The sequence below is a fragment of the Camelina sativa genome, chromosome 17, assembly GCF_030686135.1.
Source record: "Camelina sativa cultivar CO46 ecotype springtype chromosome 17, ASM3068613v1".
In the NCBI taxonomy this organism is placed as follows: domain Eukaryota; kingdom Viridiplantae; phylum Streptophyta; class Magnoliopsida; order Brassicales; family Brassicaceae; genus Camelina; species Camelina sativa.
In genome coordinates this window covers 36,590,861-36,613,490 of record NC_141896.1, presented here as the reverse complement: position 1 = coordinate 36,613,490, position 22,630 = coordinate 36,590,861, and the positions used below count along the sequence as shown (strand labels likewise).

The 22,630-nt window shown below is 38.5% G+C and overlaps 2 protein-coding genes across 2 annotated transcripts; one reads left to right on the top strand and one right to left on the bottom strand.

Moving 5' to 3' along the window:
- The first annotated feature begins 4,321 nt into the window (after positions 1–4,321).
- Positions 4,322–6,368, top strand: LOC104758432 (alpha/beta-Hydrolases superfamily protein). Its single transcript, XM_087494063.1, is given in 10 exon segments — positions 4,322–4,482; positions 4,653–4,785; positions 4,916–4,952; positions 5,057–5,126; positions 5,229–5,342; positions 5,451–5,583; positions 5,671–5,753; positions 5,827–5,972; positions 5,975–6,025; positions 6,027–6,368. Coding segments are annotated over 10 exon segments (840 nt in total). The 5' UTR covers positions 4,322–4,436; the 3' UTR covers positions 6,054–6,368.
- Positions 6,369–11,405: 5,037 nt separating this feature from the next.
- Positions 11,406–14,524, bottom strand: LOC147924799 (uncharacterized). The gene is made up of 4 exons (XM_087496959.1): positions 14,242–14,524; positions 13,946–14,047; positions 11,623–11,756; positions 11,406–11,537 (listed from the first exon to the last, which is right to left on the bottom strand). Exons 1-4 carry the CDS (start codon positions 14,522–14,524, stop codon positions 11,406–11,408), a joined length of 651 nt encoding a protein of 216 aa, XP_087353085.1.
- Positions 14,525–22,630: the final 8,106 nt, after the last annotated feature.

Below are 22,630 nucleotides of genomic sequence, written 5' to 3'. Positions count from 1 at the left end.
ATGACTGAAGGGTATTCTAGTTCTACCCCCACTAATTTTGTACCTTGGCTTCCCACAGAACTTGCAATGCTCCAAATTCCCATCTTCTTTCCAAAAGAGCATACAATTCTCTATACATACATCAATTGTATGGTATGGCAATCCTATCTTTCGAACTAAAGTCTCTGTCTCGGAGTATGAACCAGTAGCTTGATTACCCTCTAGTAAAACCTCCGTAAACAATTCAGCCCAATCGTCCATGCATGCCTCAGACAAATTATTATCTACCTTGATGTTCATGAACCTAGACGCCAATGATAGTTGCGAATGACCTTCATGACATCCATCATAAAGTGGAGTATTTGCAGCATCTAACATGTCGTAGAACCGTTTCGCCTCTTGAGTGGGTTCTTCATGGATATGATCATATCCATGATCATATCCACTTTCATACTCATGATACTCATTAAAAGGCGTGGTACCATGAAATGCATCATTCACCATCTCAGCATATACATTTCCCTCAAATCCTATTGGCTGACTACTAGGTTGACTACCATGCTGACTACTAGTACTAGTATAATTTGTATTAGGATAATGACTACTAGTTCCTACCCCTAGCACGTCATAATCTTCACCATGTTCAGACCATACATAATAATTTGGCATAAATTCTAGATATTGTCGTACCTCGCAAAATAACATCGTTCTGACATTTTACGCAAGGACAGTAAAACCTACCTCCACTGTTTTGTGCCATAGGCTGGCTGTTTGCGAAATTCATGAACTGCTCAACTCCCGCCAAAAATTCTTTAGATATATTATTTGTTCTTCCATCGATCCGATTATACATCCACTCTCGAGATGAATTCCACATAGCTTTTTTTTTTCTTTTCTTCTAAAAAAATAAATCTTCTTTTTCACTTTTTTTTTCTTCTCTTCTAAAAACAAAAAAAAATTCTTTTTTTTCACTACTTTTTTTCTCTTCCGTCTCTTTTCTTACAAATGAATGAGAATGATATGAATGGAATGGTGAGAGTGATGTGCTATATATAATATAAATTTTGTGACTACTTTGCGACTACAATTAAAACAGTCGCAAATAAGGACTCCTTTGTCACTAAAAACCACATAATTGAGACAAATTAAAGCTCGAAAAAGCTTAGTACAAATGCAAACTGAAACATTTATCACGTTTTTTACCGACATCACTAAGCGACTGCTTTGCGACTCTTTTGCAACTACGAACGAAAGCGTCGCACATTACGACGGATTTGTCACTCTTTTACCACGTAATAGTGACTCAAAAAAGGGTCACAAAAGTTCAGTACAAACCCACACTATCACATTTACCACGTTTTTTACCGACATAGTCACCGTGGCAAATACGTCGTGATTTGAAGACAGCTTTGCGACTAACTTTACTGACTTAATCTTCAGTTTATAGTTTGTCATAAATTGCGATTATTTTGCGACAGTTTATTTATTCTCGATAAAATTTCCCAAAGTAGTCGCATAATAGCAACGAGTTAGCGACTACATTTAGGCGTCGTAAATTTGCGACTGTTTTACGTCCTATGTATTCGTCATCGTTAGTCCGTCGCAAAAGTGTCACAAAGTAGTCACAAAATTTTGCGATTATAAATTCAGTCACAATAAGTAGTCCCAAACGCCTTGTTTTCGTGTAGTGGACCGGGAAGCGAGTCAAATCACCATTAGACAGATGGGCATATTGAAGATTCATGAGTTTCTTATTTTGTTAGATTTTCCATAAGACATAGTTTAAACCCCTTAAGAAATGAGTTCGGTTCAATATTTATAAGACCATCTTTAATGAGAGAGGACGTTGCTTAAGTTGTTTTGGGTAGAAACATTGCTCATTCTTTTTCTACAGCTGTCAGTTTGTTATTAGTAATATATTAAAATATTAATTTTTTTATTTTGTTAAGCAACGTATCAGCGTTCTCCGTTGGTGATGCTCTAAGTTGCTCTTAATTTTGTTCCTTTTCGCTTGAATTTAAATTTATTATAAATGTTCAATTTACTAGCTACAAACCAATGAAATGATTTTCTAAAGAGGAAAATAGCCAAGTGGAACAAAGATAAAAACGTTAAATGTGAAATGTGTTGAGGCCCTTCAAATCTCATGTATATGAAATAACCAACTCAACTCTTCTAAATTGTCCTTTTTAGTCTATATTTTATTATAAACTATTGATATATGGAAGCTCATATTTCTGAAAGCATGTATAATTTCATACTCTTATGTTGTGACCAAAAGAATAAGATAATCTAAACAAAAAAAATTCAACATTTTCACAGAAAAAAATACATAAAATTACTCAAAACAATTTGACCGTGCGTAGCGCGGTTAAATTCCTAGTATATATATATAGAGAGAGAGGGAGATCAACCACTGTACAACATAAATTACTTCGCCTGGTTAGGTTTGATAAATTGATACAGTAGGCGATGTCAAAAAAATATAATAAAATGTTTTTTCATACATCAGGTAATATAAATTTGGTCGGTATAATATATTATATTCCCATGCGTAAAATTAATTAACAGAGTGGGTGATGTAAAATGTAAATGCTAAAGCTATATATATATATAGAGTAAGATTGGGTAAGGTGAAGGGGGTTATGTCAAAAAAGTTATAATGAAAATTACCGTAATCAAACTCACTACATATATTTGCACCCAAAAAAAAAAAACTCACTACATAATTGTGTCACTGAGAGATATATTATAACAAAACCTACTCGTAACATGAAAATTTCTATGGTATGTAAATAAACTAGATGTCCATTTGTAGTTTTCAGCTTTTGCCAACCCAGAGAGTCAAATACCACTTTGTAGGTTTTCCTTCACTAATTTAGAGGCCAAACAAAGAATTTTTTATCTTTTGATTGATGGAAGTAAATAAAAGTTTTGGTGAATGGAGAGATCTATAGAAGATGTCAAATGATTCACGAAAGCCTCAGTGCATTATTTCGCTAGCTTTCTAGTAACTAAGTGAATTGATGAATACTCTCATTTCCAACTGTTATCAATCTATTATTTTTAAATCAGTTAAAAATTATTAGACGTTGGTAAATAAATGTTTTCCAATGAAATTTCGTGTCGGTTTTAATTTCCTTAGCGAAAAAAAAACAAAGATTTTTGACCTTTTGTTTCAAAGGGACAGAGAGAAAATAAATTTGTTCGGTGAGTAGAAGTGGAGATGGAAATTTTCATAAACGGAAAAAAAACAAAAATAAAATTCATAAACGATTCGCAGTCCGCAGAAGCCTCATTGCGTTATTGCCATTTCTAGTAAGTGGTTCATGAATACAAAAACTCTCATTTCAAACTGAAGACTCACTTTTTCTGACGCACTATATATTATTGGTTCACAACCCATATAATATATCTTTCTAACTCATTTTGAAAAGAAAAAAAATTAAACCAAAGGCAAAAAAAACCCTAGAAATCTAAAAAGAAAAAGTAAAAATAATAAACAACTCAAGTTAGCTAACACATGTCTGGTGTGTGTTAGAGCATATTTACAAATCCAAACGTCCTAGTTAGTTTTTTTGAAATGCTTCGTTGAAGTAACTTGAATCACCAGTCCAAATCACTTAAATTTCATGATCCTTGCTATATCATTTTGCACCATTTTTCTGAACTCCACCGCTTTCGGCTAAACGAAGCAGAATGCAAATGCTGAAAATTTTGGTGTAAATTAAGTGACTAGAGCATTAATAGTTAGAAAGATTCGATATGGTGAATATAAGTAAAATGGCTGGGGTTAGGTAAAAATAGTAGTAAACACCTTTGTCGAGAGGATGATATGTAAGAATACTGTGGTATGTAAGTTAATAAATAATTCTTGAATTTTAAGCTTTAATTATGAATAAGTGAGTCAGAAACAGGGTTGCTTTTAGCTCGTGGAAACCACATACTCGAAACTTTAAGGTTGTTATGGGCATTTTCCGCATAATACCAAAAGATTAACAATTATTAACCATTGGTAAAAAATATGAAACCTCTAACTTAGTTGTTTCCTTCTAGTTAGTGACATAATAATAATTATAAATAAGAATTATTTGGTATGTAAGTCGATATATAATTCTCGAATTTTATCAAAAAGTGACTCAGAAATATCAACAAGTTGCTTTTAGATGTTGGCAACCACAGATAGTCGAAACTTTAAAGTTCTTATGGGCCTTTTATTTTTTTACTTTCTGAAAAATAGCAAAAGATTTAAAAATATTTACCAATTGATACAAGGGGAAAGAGTTGAGAGAGAGAGAGAGAAGGCAAGCCAAAGTCTTCAAACTTGTGTCTCGTATACCCAATTGGTCTATAAATTACAACTTGCACTCAAGCCTTCTCTTACATTTTCAATCCATAAGATAACTTCAAACTTTTTGAAAGAAACTCTGAAGAGCGTTTTAGAAAAGGAAAAAATCATGGCTTCTCGTATGTTGTTTTCTTCTAAAAAGAGCATGGCTTCGGGTCTGTTTTCATTTCTTTTGTTCCTGATCTGATTTTGATATTTTGTTATTCTGAAATGTTAGTAATCAGTGTTGTTTCTTGTTGTTATCAATTTATCATGTCATGATCGAGAGATACATATTTATATTTAGGTTAATGATGAGTTTTAGTTTTGGTGAAATCATTTCCAGGCAGTGGAAAGGCTAAAGTTACTCGTTACATTAACACTGGCTATGGAGACACAGAAGCAGTTACTGTGAATCCTACAGAAAAGCATCAAGCCACAATTGTGTGGCTTCATGATCTCAACGGAACTGGCTATGAGTAAGCAAAATTCTTTTTTTCTGCTAGCTGCTTTGTCTTGAACGATTAAAGCATTCTCTTGTTGTCAAATAACAAAACTACATATTCTCTTCTAACTCTATTAATTCTTTGTGTCTTTAATTTGTTGCAGAGCCTCTGATTTTGTAAAGAGTTTCTCGCTTTACAATGTAAGGTTTCTTCATTCAAATTTTCTATCAACCTCACCAATTTATTATTTCAAGTTATTTTATTTTAATTGTTAAGCGCACCACATATATATATATATATACAGGTTAAGTGGATCTGTCCCAATGCTCCTTCGATCTCCGACATGGGTTTTTATGGAGAACCAGCAAGGGCATGTAAGATCAGTTTGCTTTAGAAAGAAACATTCTTTCAGTATTCATGAGGGTTAAAACAGTTAAATTGGTTTCGTACGAAACATTCTTTACTGAACGAATCAGGGTTCAAGGTCAATGGATTGAGTACTAGTGGCCCGCTTGACCCCTACGAGATAGATGATTTAAAGAATGCAACTGCATATGTTGCCAGGCTTTTGAAGAATGAACCAGAACATGGTAATAACCCTAAATTATAAAGTTTAAGAATGTTGGTACATTATAATATTACATGCTAGCTAAATCAGTAATAGTGTTTCACACTTGCCATTCTTCTGGTTTTTATAGTGATGAAGGGCGTAGCAGGTTACGGTATTGGTGGAGCACTAGTTCTCCACATAGCGACTTGCTGTGCACTTGGAAGTTTCCCAATTAAAATACGAGCTGTAGTTGGGATAAACTGCTGGCTTCCCAATAGATTGTATTTCTCTTTCAAGTCCTAATAATATCAAACTCTCTTTAATTATTGTTTTCTTTTAACTGATGGAAGCGTCAATAAACTTTTCAGCAAGTTAGAAGATCAGATGAATTCTACAACTGGGGCTACATCGCGTGCTGCAGAGCTTCCGATCTTAATTACGCATGGATATAGTACGAGTAACAAGTTATATGCATTGATTTCCCTCTTTATATATACATATAAAGCTAATTATTCTTGTCACAGATGATAAAATGGTTCCTTTCGGAACTGGAGGCTTATCTTCTGACATACTTTTCAAGGTTGGATTTATACGAAGGAAGCTAAAAATAATCCACATGTATAAACCATCAACTACAAATTTTTCTTTCTTTTTCACAACAACTCTACTTCCGGCCATTTGGTTTATCTTTTCATTAAATTGATTTCTTCATGTGCATCCAGGTGTGACCATGCAATCAATTTCCAGGTAATGACCGATGTCAGTCTCTGGTTGACAAAGAAGTTCGAGCTGGAGGGAGAGCCAGATGAAGATCCTGCAGTATAATTGTTTAGCAGAACACTAAAATAATAAGACTTAAGGGTTGACTTAAAGCTTATATTTTAAAATCTAAGAAAAATACTATAATGCGAGCGTATGACTTATAAGTTAATTTAAAGGGTTGTTTTATGTTCTTTCTAATTAATATTCCTTTCTTTGTAGTTTTGTCATTTATCTTCTTCGTTTGTCCTTTTTCTCTGTTGTTGGATTCTTATATATGAATAAATTAGTGCTTCTTTTATTAAAATATCTCTTCTTACCAAATGCAAAGACTTTTCATCACTTGCCCGTCGAAAAAATGTAGACATCAGACATAAAAGCATGAGATTATCACAAAATTCCCCATGTTACTTTTTGACCATAAGGAGGTTATCTTATGAGTAAAATCGCATGCAAAACGTACGTTTTTTTTTGTTTGGGTTAAACGACTGCAACCAAAACTGGCTCGTACAGATATTTTAACTACATGTTGAGAGTCTTCAATGATGTTAATGATAAATAAATTCCGATTAACCGGAATAAATGGAGATACGACAGAGGAGAGATGAAGCTCGAAGAAGAAAAGAGAAACGTGATTCTCATTCAATCAAAGGATAAAAGTTTGTTACGAAGCTTAACCCAGAATTAACAGCTATCTTAGTCTTTATACTTAGACTAATCTGATCAACTAGATAACCGGGATTAACCAATATTTAATAATCAGATTTAACCATCTAATACGCCCCCCCTCAATCTTTATTTCCAAAGTGTCTGGTTTGGAAAATAAAGATTTGACAAAGACATCTTCTGCAGCAAGTGATGGAAAGGTCCTAGTTGTAGAGGTTTGGTCAAAATATCGGCATGTTGTTCTTAAGTGAGAACATGTAGAGCTTTAAGAGTATCTGCTTTGAGTTGATCACAAACTGTATGGCAGTCGATCTCTATATGCTTCGTTCGCTCATGAAACACAAGATTCATTGCAATATGTAGAGCTGACTTATTATCACAGAACAATTTGGCAGGTGCAACCTCCTTAATGTGTAAGTCTTTGAGCAACTGCTGAAGCCAAATGATCTCACAAGTAGTCTGTGCCATACTACGATACTCTGATTCTGTACTGCTTCGACTTGCAACAGCTTGTTTCCTAGATTTCCAACAAATCAATGAAGAACCAAGATAGATGCAATAACCTGTTATTGAACGTCTTGTCTCCTTACAAGTTGCCCAATCTGCATCTGAGAACCATTCAAGCAAAGTTCAGAGTGTGCCGAATAAATTAAACATTGTCCTGGATTTGTCTTGAGATAACGAAGAACTTTGTGTGCTGCTTGAAGAAGTGTATCAGTCGGAGCCGAGATAAACTGACTCAATTGATGCACTACAAACGTTATATCAGGGCGTTTTATAGTTAGATAGAGTAAGCGTCCAATAAGCTCTCTATAAGACATAGGAGAAGATAAAAATGTTCCCATATCCTTGGTAAGATGTAAGTTTGGATCCATTGGGACTGAACTTGGTTTACAACCAAGGAGACATGCATCCTCAAGAAGATTCTGAGCATATTTGCATTGAAAAACTGAGATCCCGTTTGATGTTCTTGATATTTCCAAGCCGAGGAAAAAGCGAGCTGGACCAAGATCTTTGATCTTGAACTCAGACTTCAAAAGTGATTTTAAAACTTCAACTGCAGCTGCATCATTACTTGCTATCATAATGTCATCGACATAAACAAGCACGACAACAATGGAACACTCGCCGGTAGGAAGCATAGAGAAATTGACAAAGAAAGTGTTATCAGCAGGAGATTGAACATAGTTCGCTCCTAGGAAAACGGAAGAGAGACGCTTGTACCATTGACGAGATGCCTGTTTCAAAGCATATAGTGATTTGAGTAAATGACATACCAGATTAGCAGGTAGAACTGTATTTGGTGGCGGTGTGTATCCTTGAGGTAGACTCATGCATATTTCTTCTTCCAATTCACCATGGAGGAAAGCTTTTGAGACATCCATCTGAGTTAAAATTCATCCTTTCGCAGCAGCAAGACCTAGAAGAACTTAACACTAGTGAGTTTGGCAACAGGGAAAAAGGTCTCGAGATAATCAATCCCTTCCTGCTGAGTAAAGCCTTGGGACACCATTCTAGCTTTATACCGCTCAATGGAGCCATCAGAATTGTATTTGATGGTGAAAACCCATTTGCACCCAATAACATGTTTTCCTGCAGGTAGTGACTCAACAACAAAAGTCTTATTAAGCTCAAGAGCATATAGCTCATCATTTGCTGCATTAGTCCACTTTTCCGATTTCATAGCTTGATGGAAAGTCTTTGGCTCTGTTTCGGTACTATAAGAGAGGATATAGGATTGAACTAAAGGAGTGTATCGATCAAGAGTACAGATAGACGAAAGAGGATATGGTGTTGTCCGTTTAGGTAAGGAATGAGGTGGAAGGAGAAGTGGTGTTGGCTGTTTAAGTGATGGAGGAGATGGAAGGAGAAGTGGTGTTGGCTCTTTAAATGATGGAGGAGATGTAAGAGGAAATGGTGATGGCTGTTTAGGTGATGGAGAAATTGTTTCTGTAGGTGGTAAGCAAGATATAGATGGAACAAGTGAGCAATGATACTCAGAAAGGTAGCTAGGGGCTTTAGACTGCCGCTTTGGTTGAGCAGTAGAAACAGATGAAACACCTGTCATAGACATACTAGCAGTACTAGCAGGAATGGTACTATTGTCACATTCTAATGATGCTAATGACGAGGATGATGCAGATGGTATAGTAGGAATGAGTGAATCTTCATCTATAAGCGGCATGCTTTCAACAAAATGCAGAGGAACATGCAAAGATAATATAAAATTGGGAAACATATCAACAGCAGAAGACAATAAAGAACTAGTTTTAAAAGGAAAAATTTCTTCTTGGAAAGTAACATTCCTAGATATGGAAAAAGAATTTGACTCTGATAGTAATTGGATTCAAATAAACTCTGATAGTAATTGGAGATAGTGGCAATGATATATTTTTCTTCATACACTGGTGTTCCATCGGGACCTTCAATGACAAATATATTGTTGATAGCATTGCGTATTTTGTTGTAGCATAAAAGATCTAAGATGGGGATCGACGCTTTGGTCACGGTTTGCATTCCAAGCTTCAGAAACCAGTTTTTGACCTCCGGGTTCTCTTAATCTTCTGCCAAAGCGGAAAATTCCATGTTTCTTCTTTTGTTGTGGATCAAAGGAGGTAACTAAGGTGCGATGGTCAGATCCTTTAAAGCGTAGATATTCACTTCATCCTGAAGGGTAAGCTAGAATCCATTCACTGTTTGCCATGACCCGATCAAACCTGCATCTAACCAAAAATTGGAGTTAAACGTGAGGAGTTATAGGCGTTCGTTAGAATCAAAGTGAAATGTGAGAAGTTATAGGCATTTCTTTCTGGACAAATAACTGCAAAATCTGTAAACTTAAAAAACCCTAAGAGGCTGTTCCGAGATAGGTTCTTCAAGGTAACATTTGGAGGTCATAAAAATGTCTTATCAGTCAAAAACTTTGTGGAGTTCTTCATGATAATACTAGCTATGGATCCAACATAGGGATTGTGATTTTAGCAGTTAACTGTGATTTTACTCGTGTGTTTATGAGGCTTGTTTGTATAGAGTAAATGATGACGCATTTTAATGTTTGGTTTGAAAAACAAGGTTGGATGGAGCTGAAGCTTTGTATGAGCATTCTTGAATATTAGGTCTGACATTAAAAGAAAAAGTAGAAATGAGTTTTATCATTTTAGTGGCAAAGGTGAAGGCGGAGTTTGTGGAAATACATTGGTTACTTTCTAAGCATATTTTTCATGAGTTGGTCGTATAGGCTTGGAAACTACGTGATTGATTAGGTCTATTTTTTGATATTGCGTGCTATGATATGATGATTAGATGTATGCATGATAGTAATGTATGATGACATGGTATGATGATATGCATAAAAATGGGTTCATATAAAATGATTATTCATGTACGATGAGTATGATGATATGAATGAGATTATGTGTTTGGGGCGCGAACATGAGATTTTTTCGTGTCTCGTGATGGGCGGACTTGATATTGGTTCGTACACAGTGTATGAGTATGGGATTGGTTCATGCATGGTAATGGGAAAACTTGAGATTGGTTATGTGCTTGGTGATTGGACAAGTCTGAGATTGGTTTCGTGCCATGCTAAGTCGATAAGATTTTGGTTTAGCTTTGTTAATGAATGTGTGTCTCGATGAGTATGTTGGTTTTTGAATATGGTATAAGTAATATTATGATTATGCGATAGGTTGAGATTATGTGAAAGGTTGAGATTATGTGATAGGTTGAGCTTGTTCGTCGTATGTCAAGAATGTGGAGTCTGATTTTATGCTATACATTGATTGGTGAATGTGAGTAGATTGTCGTCGTTGTATTTTAGTGGGTATTGTTGACCTTCTCATTGAGTAATTAATTGTTTACAACTGATGAATTTATTGTTGATCTTTTGTATTTATTTTTCCCAGACTTTTGTGTTACAACTGATGAATTTTAAAAGAAAAAAATATTTTCGCAAGACCATTTGAATAACACGTCGTCCTAACTTGAAAGGCGGGACAAGTGTTTTTTCAGTTTATTCAATCAAAAAAAACGTTTTTCTTTAAAATATTTGCGGCCTTAAAGAGAAAATGACTTGATAGTTCGATCTTAGATCATAATGTTACTGAGGGATTAGTAACGGGAGGCCAACTATATGCAGAAACCGTCCCCTAGCCGAGAACATGATGAATGTGTGAGAGTGCATAAACGGTTGCGAATAACTCGATTAATAAACTGGACTAGCTGTGTTGGGAGGGTTAGGAGCTCTGCGGTGACATCGTCCATTGCACTCACACCAGATAGAATGAGTTACGGCTTGAAACAAGGTATACAATACTCCCAAATTCTGTCATGTATCACGATTGCAATAACCGAGTCGTTAAAGTTTCTCAAACAGTTGACCAGAAGGGGGAAGAGAAGAGCAAGTGATCACGTGTTTCCCATGGGTCATTTCAAAGAACACAACTTGTAGATACGGCCCCATTCCAAGCGTGCATTCTATCTCCCGTGGTTAAACGGTTAAGAATGGCCAGCCAAGTGAGGAAGGCAACTTGAAGCTGGCCGTTATGATATTTTGCCAACCTTTCCTCAATCTGATTTAGAAACTCCACACGGTGGTGCTGCCGTCGACGACAAATAGCATCAGCAACAGTTTCAGAGCGGCTAATCCCTAGGTCAACAAAACCGAGATCGCCTAGAGTCATGTGTAAGGACCCAAGAGAGCACCAGTTATCAAACCAGAAAGAGGTTTGCTGACCACTCCGCACTTCCTTTCAACAGAACTCCCTAGCCTGATTTCTATATTTAAGGATTTTCCTCCACATTCAAGAGACTGATTGTGAATTCTGCTTTAACGACTAGAATGACTCAGACCGAAGAATTTCCCGCTTGACCCAATCAACCCAAAGGGAACTTACCAAGATGATACGCAAAATAAGTTTCAAACAACTTACTTTGTTGGCTTCTACAATCGATTTCAAACCTAAACCACCATCTTCTTTAGGCCAACACACATCTCTCCAAGCCACTTTTGCTTTTGTAGAACCCAAATCTGATCCAGATCAGAGGAAAGCAGATCAAATCTTTTCGATTTTTTTGATAAATCTACTTGGCAACCGAAAAGCTGAAATCCAAAAATTAGTCAAGCTATAAATTACTGAATTGAGAAGTTGTAGACGGCTTGCATAGGAGAGTAGCTGATTCTTCTATAAATTGATGTGTGATCTAATGTTTTCGAGCAAAGGTAGAATCAGATAATGACATTCGCTTTGTCAGTAGTGGTAATTCCAAATACCGAACAAGTAAAGCATGATATGTCTATATTTTGTCTCCTTTTAGCATATGTTTATCATGCATTTAGCTAGGACAACTGATTGTTTTGCAACATTTTCTAGTCTTTTCTATACACTTTGCATGTCTAGGTAGTTCTTGCATCATCCTTGCATACATTGTGCATTTTGGAGTATTTCAGGTATCTAGGAGACGTTGGGAACACATCGCTCAGCATCGTCGTTCGATTCGCTGTTCGACATCGTTTGAGTCACCCACTCGAGCAACACCTTGACCGTCGATCGAGTCGTCACCCACTCGAGCAACACCTTGACCGTCGATCGAGTCGCCATTCGAGTTGTCCTTCGAGCCACCGGTCGGGGGATTCAGATTTTGACGTCTTCATCAAAGTTGTAGAGAATTGATTCATCTTTCCAATGCCGTTTATTTCAAGCTAATCGGAGCTGTGGTTCAAAAGTTATCATCCTTTTAGTGGAAGCGTATACATCCAGCTCGAGTCGCGCTGTCGTGCCGTTCGAGTCGTGCCGATCAAGTCGCGCTGTCGTGCCATTCGAGTCGTGCCGTTCGAGTCGCGCTGTCGTGCCGTTCGAGTCGTGCCGTTCGAGTTGACGTCACTCCACTCGAGCCAACGCCATCACTCCACTCGAGCCAACGCCATCACTCCACTTGAGCCAACGCCATCACTCCACGTGAGCCAACGCCATCACTCCACTCGAGCCAACGCCATCACTCCACTCGAGGCAACGTCATCACTCCACTTGAGCCAATGCCATCACTCCACTCGAGCCAACGCCATCACTCCACTCGAGCCAACGCCATCACTCACTCGAGCCATTACTCGTTCGCACATGTCAGGAAGACGTTCCATCTTACACGCTTCAGGAGATTCCCAAACCGACTCTTCATCTTGTCGTTTTAAGTTTTAGGGATTTTATGTCTTTACTATAAATACGTTTTGTTAAGTCTTTGCGACATCATCTTAGTTTTTATCTTGTTTTGTTTTCTAAGGTTGACCTAGCCACCAAAAACGTATTCCGATCTTGTAATCCAGATAGCTTTGATTTTATTGAGTTTTTGCATTGGATTTCTTCTACAAAGTTGTTCTTCTCATTTCTATCTATCTACTATGCTTTGTTCAATATTTTCTGGATTTGTAACTTTGGTGATGATTTTCGGATCTGAGTAGTGTGTTAGTTCTTGAGGATGGGATAGATTAGGTGGAGGATCTTAGGATGTAGAGTGTTTAAGTGTTGATTGTATGATTCCCTTCTAGACTAGAGTAAGAAATACTAGTTTCTCTCTGATCAATTGGGACTAGGTTCGAGACATTTCCACACCCAAAAGGTGTTTGATGAAATGTCTGACCAACTAGTGCCAGAGACTTACGTTCATAGCCTAAGAGATTAGTTGTCTAGGATGTTTGTTGACGTGAATGAACTTGTTTTTCATGCCTGCTCGACCATGTTTCTCTAGCGAGAGCTAGGTATGGAAGTGGTTGAGACTGAGTAGCTTTTGTCAAGAGATTGGATTAGCTAAGTTGTGATGTTCATTGTTTAGGGATAGTTGCTTGTGGTATGTTAAACACTCTATAGACTAGGATACTCCACCGACATCAATTACTCCCATCCTTAGGACTTTTATCTTTTTGATTGATATTACATTTCGAGACTGTTTCATTTGTTCATGCTTAGAATCGTTTTCGGTTTTGCTTATTCTTGCTTGCTTCTTGTCATACATTTTCGTTTCTGTTTCTGTGACTCATTTCCGTTTTGTATTTTGACAATTATAGGATTATTAGAAAAACACTCTTCTTGAATTGGCTTGACTTGTGATTGCTTGATTGCATCTTGATTGTTAGCAACATCTCATTTGGATTGAAACCTTAACTACTACAACACATAAGGTTAATTGAACCTACTAGGAGATACAAAAATCTTAGTATCAAAGCACCTCCTTCAAAAGGGAACTGGTGTAGTATCTCCTCATGGGCTAGGCCTGCAACTCCCGCGAGAAACATAGTTGACTTCTCTAGACTAAGACATAGATATGAAGCTACAACAAAGCCATTAAAAACCCCCAGAATACGATCCATGGACCTTGCTTTTCCATCGGAGAACAACATAATGTTGTCAGCAAAACATAAGTGTGTTAGTTTCAGATTCTTGCACTTCGGGTGAAAACCAAAACCTCTTTCCACCACAGATCTATCCAACATTTGTGACAAAACATTCATATAAATGACAAACAAGTAGGGTGAGAGGGAGCATCCTTGACGAAGGCTTCGCGTACTTCTAGAAAAACATGTGAGTTCCCCATTGACTTGCACAGAGAAAGATGCATAGATATACAAAGATTAATCAACTGAATGAACTTAGGTGGAAAATTAAAAGCCTTGAATATAATAAGGATGAAAGGCCACTGGACAGAATCAAAAGCCTTCGATATATCTAACTTCATCGCACAACGAGGAGAGATGCCTTCTTCATAATAGTCTTTTACTAGTTTACTTGCAAGAAGTAAATTCTCCATTAGAAGTATATTTTTGGTGAAAGCAGTCTAGTTATGAGCAATAAAGCTAGGCAGAAGAAGCTTAAGTTGATTTGCAATGATCTTGGATATGACTTTATACAAAAAATTACAGCATGATATCAGCCTGTAGTTCTTCATTTCTTTAGCATCAATTTTTTTTCGGAATTAGTGCAAGAATAGTAGTATGCAGGCCCTTTGGTAAAAAATCATAGACAAAGAAGGATTGAACCGCAAGAGTGAGCTCTAAACCAATAATTTCCCAAGCTTCCTTAGAAAACTTTATTGTATAGCCATCTGGCCTAGGCGATTTGTTCATTGGCATAAAAAGTATCACTTTCTTTACTTTAACCTATGTTACCTTAGAAATGATCTGGTCTTGCTCTTATATAGAACAGTGGAAAGGGACTAAGTCTCAAATAAACTCAGTAGTGGCTCCCACAAAGTCAGATGGTTCTAAAGATAGGAGCTCCGAGAAAAAGCGGACTGCCTCCGCTTTGAGGTCAGCAGAACTAGAGAGCCTCAAACCTGCAGGAGTAAAGACCTCATGAATCGAGTTTATAGCTTGTCTCTCTTTGACACCATTATGGAAGAATTTGTTATTCTTATCACTAACTTTGACCCAATGCAGTTTGTATATCTGCTCTAAGAACTTCTCCTCTAAGCTAGCCGTTTTTTCCCATCGTTCATACGCTTGAGCTTCTTCTCTAATCGCTTGGGGACTCATATTGGAGAAAGTGTTCTGTTGAAGCACACAAAGGACATCATAAGCAGTGGCTGCACGTCTAGAGATCTTTGATAGCTTATTGCGGCCTATCTCACATAGAATAGGGTTTAGAAGCTCTAGTTTCTTAGAGAAACGAAAGAGAGTAGAAGTGGACCGAAACAACGGGGTAGTGTCACGCCAGTAATCTTCAACACACTGCTTAAATTCAGTGATTGGATGCTATAGCATTAGTGAACCTGAAATGACCTCTCGGGCGAGAGAAACCAGTCATGAAAGAGAGAACGCCAGATAGACGATCTGAACAACTACCAGCCTCCATGACGTAGTAGGACTGCAGCAAAGACTGAAGCCAATCCGGGTTGTGAAGAGTTTTGTCCAGTTTTTTGCAGATCAAACCATCTTCTTGTTTTTTACACCAAGTAAAAAGCGGTTCATGAGTTCTCAAATCATTAGGGAGCAATAACACACAATATTTTGGAAGTCACACATACCTGACATTATCTGAGGGGAGATAGCAGCTCGAGAGTACTCATTCGGGTCGAGTATCTCATTAAAGTCACTAAATAAAACCCATGGCTTGCCATGTAAAGCCAAAGCATCTTGTTGGGATTGAATATTAGTCCATAAGTCTTTTCTGTTAGTGAAAAAGTTGGAGGCATATATAAAAGAACAAACAAAATCCTCCTCCAAATTAGGCAACTGAACAAGACATGTTATTACTTGGCTTTTTTATACACCACCTGCAACTTCACGTTGTTACTCCAAACAACCCATGCAAATCACAGATATTCCACATCTCTCGTATTCGAAATTTCACCATTTTATCATTGCCACTGAAAACATCAATTTTAATAGAACGATCACCGAGGTTCCAGATCTTATTTTACTATGACGTGATATGTTCCAACATGTGGACCTGAATTAAGGAAAAGACCCACAAGGAAATCCTTACAAAGGAACTTAATCCTGCAATACTTCCTTAGGAACAACCACCATGGAACAAGTACAGATCCCACCTCAGCTGGACTTCCCACCGCCATGGGGCCGTCTCCAGCGACCACCGACATGGTGTGCAGGCGGCTAGCCGCTAGACCCTTCACAAAGATACGAAAATCCTAATCACACTCTTTTTATCGCTTTTGCTCTGCTCTGCTGATCGCCTTTCCTTAAATAGTATTTTCTTACATCATCACTTTGAATCAAAAGTAAAAATATATGCAACTTGTAAAAGACATAACTTAATGAAACACTACTAAAAATATATATATATATATATATATATATATATATATATATATATATATATATATATATATATATATTTTTGGGTGAAGTGAGGGGGCAAAAACTTCCCCCATCATTTATTAAGAAAACAAAAAGTTTACAAAAGAACATAACATAATGTCGATATCCCATTTGCATCCTCTAACACAATAGAGCGGACATAATCAGGAGTCGATACAAACGAATGAAAACCAAGCGGTAAAGAAAACGCATAGTTAGCTAACCCATATGCAAGACGGTTCGCCTCCCTATACACATGAGAAACGCAAACAATCCAATCCCGCAATAAGAAGCCATAGCACAAATGTACTGGGGAAGACAGCGGATGAGCATCGCTAATCCCTGACTTGGGAAATCCCACCACAATTTCTGATTCTACCTCCAACTCCACTCTCATCACTCGCTTCTCCCAGGCTAGATAGTGACCATAATATACGCCCCAAAGCTCCATTCGCCAATGGAGCCGAACAAACACCGATATTCAAAACAAAACCCCCACACCATCGCCTATGACTATCTCGTAATCCTTCTCCCGCTGTTGCCAAGCCTAGATTGCCACGAGAAGCCCCATCTACATTCACCTTAATCCAACCATCCCCCATAGCCAACCATTTGATCAATCGTGACTCCCTTGCTGGGCCACCCGTTCCCTCCAAAACGTTCATCCACGCAAGAGACCTCCATCGTACGATCTTTCAAAAATCCTGACATCGTCCCCTTGTATCAAAAATATTGCCACACCGCCATTTCCATCCCCACCATACACTTAGAGCAAACAATGTTGACCAAGGACCCTCATTCGTCACCGCTACATCCCCCAAGTTACCATAGACCCATCAAAGCAAGGGCTACGTTAGAAACGAATGTATCTTACCTGGTGGAACTATTCGCCTCCAAAGTCCCCTCATAGCTTGACAATCACGCAAAATATGCAGAATTGTTTCTTCACCGCTTTTACAAGCCATATATAGCCATGTATCGCTCAAGTGTCGATGAAGACGCTCTACCTTTTTCATTACCACCTGATGCACCATTAACCAAAAGAAAACACAGATTCTCTCAGGAACCCGCACCCGCCAGACCCGATAAAAAAACTTCTCCATCTCAGGTACCGATGATGTATCCCGTGTAAGCAGCGAGTATGCCGACTGGACCGTGAATCGCCCATCAACACTCTCTTCCCATGAGATTCTATATGTAGCCCCGTGATCTCGTCAGTAACCACCACACCAAACCTTAGCCAAACTGATTCCGGTAAAAACGGTCCAATATATGCGATATTCTAGCCCGTTCCAGTCCTCCACACATCATGAACCTTGACTGCTTCATACCCAACCGGTAAATCCAGAGACACCCAATCCCTTCAAGGTGAGTTCAATAACCATTTATCTGTCCAAAAATGAATCTCCCTTCCATCCCCAATCACCAAACTCAGGCCGGGTAACACCACCTCACACAACCCAGAAGCAATACTCATATAATTTGATGACCAAGTACTGTTCACCACCAGCCAATTATGATCATGAGCCGTCCCCACCTTGTATTTACTTCTCAAAACTCTGCCCCACAAGCTGGTTTTATCCTGCAAAATCCTACATCCCACCTTAGCCAATAAAGCTTTATTCATATGTTTAGCTTCTCAGATCCCCAACCCCCCCCCCCCTTTTTTGGTTGACAAACTCGTTCCCAAGAAAGCAAGTGTTGTTTCTTCTTTTCCATGGTATCTCCCGAAATGAAAGAGCGCGACAACCGATCAATTTTGGCCAATGTACTCGCAGGTAGAGAAATCATGGTCATGGAGTGAACCAAAATTGATGATAGAACCACTTTTGGTTAATGTAATACGACCCGCAAAACACAAAAACGCCCCTTCCACCCTGACAAGCGAGGAGATCCTTCCAAAAACGTCACTGAACGTCTCCTTATTAATCCACTTGTGGAGGACCGGCATCCCAAGATACTTGCCCAAATCCTTAATAGCTAGCCCACTCGCATCACTAATCTGCCTTGCCAAATCCTGATGAATGTTATCGGAGAAGAAAATAATAGATTTCTCCAAACTAACCTTTTGGCCTGATGCATTACAAAACTTCTCCAAGACTTCCCGAATGACTCGAATCTGAGATACAGACACTTCAGCAAACAGAATAAGATCGTCCCGAGATAGATGAATCAGTTTCCACTTCTTAGAAGCTATCGACATGCCGATCAAATGGCATAAGCGTTCCAGGCAAAGCACAAATAAATATAGAGACAAAGGGTCTCCTTGCCGCAACCCTCGAGCCGGTTTAAAAGGTTCCATCTTCTCACCATTCCATAGTAATGTCATTGAAGGACCCGTAACACAAAACATTATCCATCTAATCTATTGTGTAGGCAATTGTGCAGCATGGAGTGTATCTTCTAAAAATTCACATCAAATCTGATCATAAGCTTTCTCAAGATCCAGTTTCAACAACATCCAGCCCTTGGTACCTTTCTTGCGTTGCATCGAATGGACTGCCTCCTTGACTACTAGGATATTGTCAGTACTCAAACATCCCGGGATAAAGCTTGACTGAGCAAGACCAACCAACTTTGGCATCACTTCCTTAAGCCTCATCACCATAGTTTTTGTAATTGTTTTACACAAAGCATTATATAAACTAATTGGTCGAAATTGCATAATCCGCTCGGGTTTATCCACTTTAGCAATAAGGACTAAGAGAGCGTCATTTGTTCCACACGGTAGATCCCCTGTTCGAAAGAACTCCAAAGAAAAATTCACCACCGAGGGTCAAATGACATCCCAACAATGCTGATAGAACACTGGTTGGTATCTATCCGGGCCAGGAGCCTTCAGTTTCCCCATACTTCGCACTGACTTCTCCACCTCATGTCCCGTGAAAGACATACCCAACCGTGTATATGCTGCATCTGTTAACCAAGGGAAACCAACATCCAAAGGCGTCGCCACTACTGGATCTACATCCTCTAGTGAGTACAATTTGTTATAATATCCCACAGCCATATTCTCCAGCTCCTGTTTATCCAAAATCTAGACCCCCACTACATTTTTTAAACTCTCTGTTTGATTTCAACGTCGTCGGATAATAGTCGATGTGTGAAAGTACTTGGTATTCCTATTCTCCAGAGTAACCCATTTCTCTCTAGACTTTTGATACCATAATACCTCCTCCTGCTCAAACACCATACCCAACTACTTAATCAGGATATCCTCTTTGTAGAGTAAGTCATCCGTCTGAGATAACTCTAGCCGATCCTGAATTATTTTGATGTCATTCGACAATCTATCCTTCTTTTGTTGAATATCCCCAAAAACATCACGATTCCACCGCTTCAAAACCCTCTGCAACCTATGCAGCGTTGCAGGCGTACTCAGGTCTCGATTCCAGGAGGTCCGCTGCGTCGACTAACAGTCGGGGCAGCATATACCACAATTAAATTCACAACTTGTAAACCACAGTCCACCGTCGCATATATATACTGTTTAGATGAATCTGTAATATTCATGGTCCCCACTCCCGACCTCCAAAATAACCACAAGCCACCACTTTGGCCCACTGCATCCATCCGAAACGAATTATCAAATCCCAAACCTTGACATATACGGCCTGCGGTCTCTCCGCCAGCATGAGTCTCGAACAATGCCAAAATATCCGTCTTAAATCTCTTCATAAGATACCGGACCAATATCCGAAATGTGGGTTTATTCGCCCCCAACAGTTCCATAATACATACTTCATCATATCATTAAAAGATACTTGCAAAACCACCGGGGTAGATTGTTATGCTATTTCTTGCTCCATCGGCAGAGCTTTCTACATACCAACATCCCTCTCCCTCAAAAGCCCCTCCATCATATCTCCACCTACATCACCGCCACTACAGACAGAGGATGTAATACCGACATCACTGGGAGTGTTCCCTCCATCATGAGCAAAACACCACCTCCTCGTCCAACAACCCCTTTCTCAACCCTGAATCTTTTCCCTGCTCCGACAAATCCAACTCCTGATTCGTTGGGCCAAACACCAGATCTTTCATGGGCCTGTTCACGTTTTTAATTTTAAAACGCGGCCCATTAACTAGTGTGGGCTTACTTCCTTCTACACGCTTCTCTTTGAGGCATTTCCCTTTCCCCAAGTTATCAGGCATACATTCCTTACTTATACTAATCCCCCTTTCTTCTCTTCCATTAGAGGGAACTTATCTGTTTTCCCTGTTTGCCACCGAAGAAATAGCAACATCCCTTACTTCTTTAGATATCGTATCTCCATTAAAGTTACCAAATCTATTCGAAATGGCAACATTCCCTTTTCCTTGTCTTCCCATAAAATCGCAGTGATTACGTCCGTGAGCCCCTCTTGAACCACCAGCCGAAAAAACCATACCCGCCGGAGCCCCTTGCTTCCTTCTTGACCCCCAAACCATCGTAAACCCATCATCAGTCTGGTCACGGCCACTAGACTCCTCCTGTGCATTCTACGGCACTGTTACCATGGCTTGTGGAGCTACCACCATCTCCTTAACCGGTACCCTTCGAGGGCAAGTACTAACGGTGTGCTCATAGATCCCACAACACAAACAAATATTAGACAATCCCTCGTATGATACATAATAACTCTCCCGTTAATCATAATTGTACCCCTTGAGTAGTTTCTGCAAGTCCACCTCCACACAAATTTGTGCAAAACGAGCCCTTTCAAACTGCAACGTTGTCAGGTCAACCCGAAGCGGTTTCCCCAATCCACGAGCTACCCCCATCAAAATAGCTTTATGGTAAAAGTTGATTGGTATGTTCGACCACCTTACCCACACCGGAGTCGTGATGATGTCATCCCGGAGCGGGTCAAAGGAGGGTGACCAATCTTAACCATCATGTAGCTCCCAAACGTCTTCCATGTACCTCCTGTTAACGCTGCCAATTACTTATCCTCTAACTCAAAACGGATCATGAAAAACTGTCGTGGGAGATCCATCACATACATGGCCCCCCGAAGTTTCCGATTCAACATCGCAAGTGAAACATTACGCCCCAAAACCTTTACCAACATACACTGTTTCCAGAGGCGATGAATCGCTTCCAACACCTCCGCTCCAATCGTTACAACTGGCTCCCCATCTTCACCATTCGGGAAGTTCATATGTAACCTCTCCGTGACAAACGCATTAATAAGCACTTTCTCCGGCGTCAACCGTCCTCCTGCATTACTACCAGTCACCTTTGACACCCACATGTCCTCCATCTCTAGAGGATCCCCCAGAGGTTGTCCTCGCCCACCAATATCCACCATGTCAGCGTCAGCCCCGTGTTCACCCAAAACCCTAGTGTCGCTCAGTCTCCAAGATCCCGAAAAACTTAGCCCACGCGATCTACTAAAAAGAAATTAAGTTACCATAATTTTCGAGAATTTCATTTGTATATCCCGGAGGGTACATATCGTACCAGATTTTTGAAAAACAGAGTTCTTTTATTATTTACTTACATGTCGCACCCTAACATTTTGGCTTAAACAGAGTTCTTTTATAAATTTGTATATTGAGTCATTTATAATGAAATCTAATGAATTTTGATGATTATATTATTAGAAATAAAATACAAGGTTACAGCACAAATTTTAGAATCCACACACATGAATTCTTAAAAATAATACTAATAACTTTTGAACCTAAAAGATTTAAAATTTTAAATGAATTAACTTTTAAACTTTCATGATTGAATACTTTATTTGTTAGTTATGATTTTCTTTTATTTTTTAAAAGTGACCTTATTTAATACTGGTATAATATCAATCATATCAAAACATAAATTCATTCTGATATGATGAAACAAATACAAATTAGTATAGCTTATCTATAGTTTATTTTGTCTGGAGGTATCTAATACATTTTAAATATATCTTCATAGATTTATTATTTTAGTAAAAGAATCTTTTATTTTTACTTATATTCTTGTATCTTACCCTCAGCAATTTTTATTTTTCGAGAGACCTTATATATATATATATATAGTACATTAAGCAGTTATATAATTTACAATATTTTGTGAAACCCTAAAGACCTTGTAATCCTTATTGTCATCTTAAATGTAATTA

What these genes read in the sequence shown, in the direction of transcription:
- LOC147924799 (XM_087496959.1), bottom strand. Translation starts at nt 14,524, where the DNA reads ATGGAGAATTTACTTCTTGCAAGTAAACTAGTAAAAGACTATTATGAA. An exon ending in TGCTCCCTCTCACCCTACTT is followed by an intron (nt 14,048 to 14,241) that starts GTTTGTCATTTA and finishes GCTTTGTTGTAG; the next exon opens with CTTCATATCTATGTCTTAGT. An exon ending in CCAGTTCCCTTTTGAAGGAG is followed by an intron (nt 11,757 to 13,945) that starts GTGCTTTGATAC and finishes GATCTGGATCAG; the next exon opens with ATTTGGGTTCTACAAAAGCA.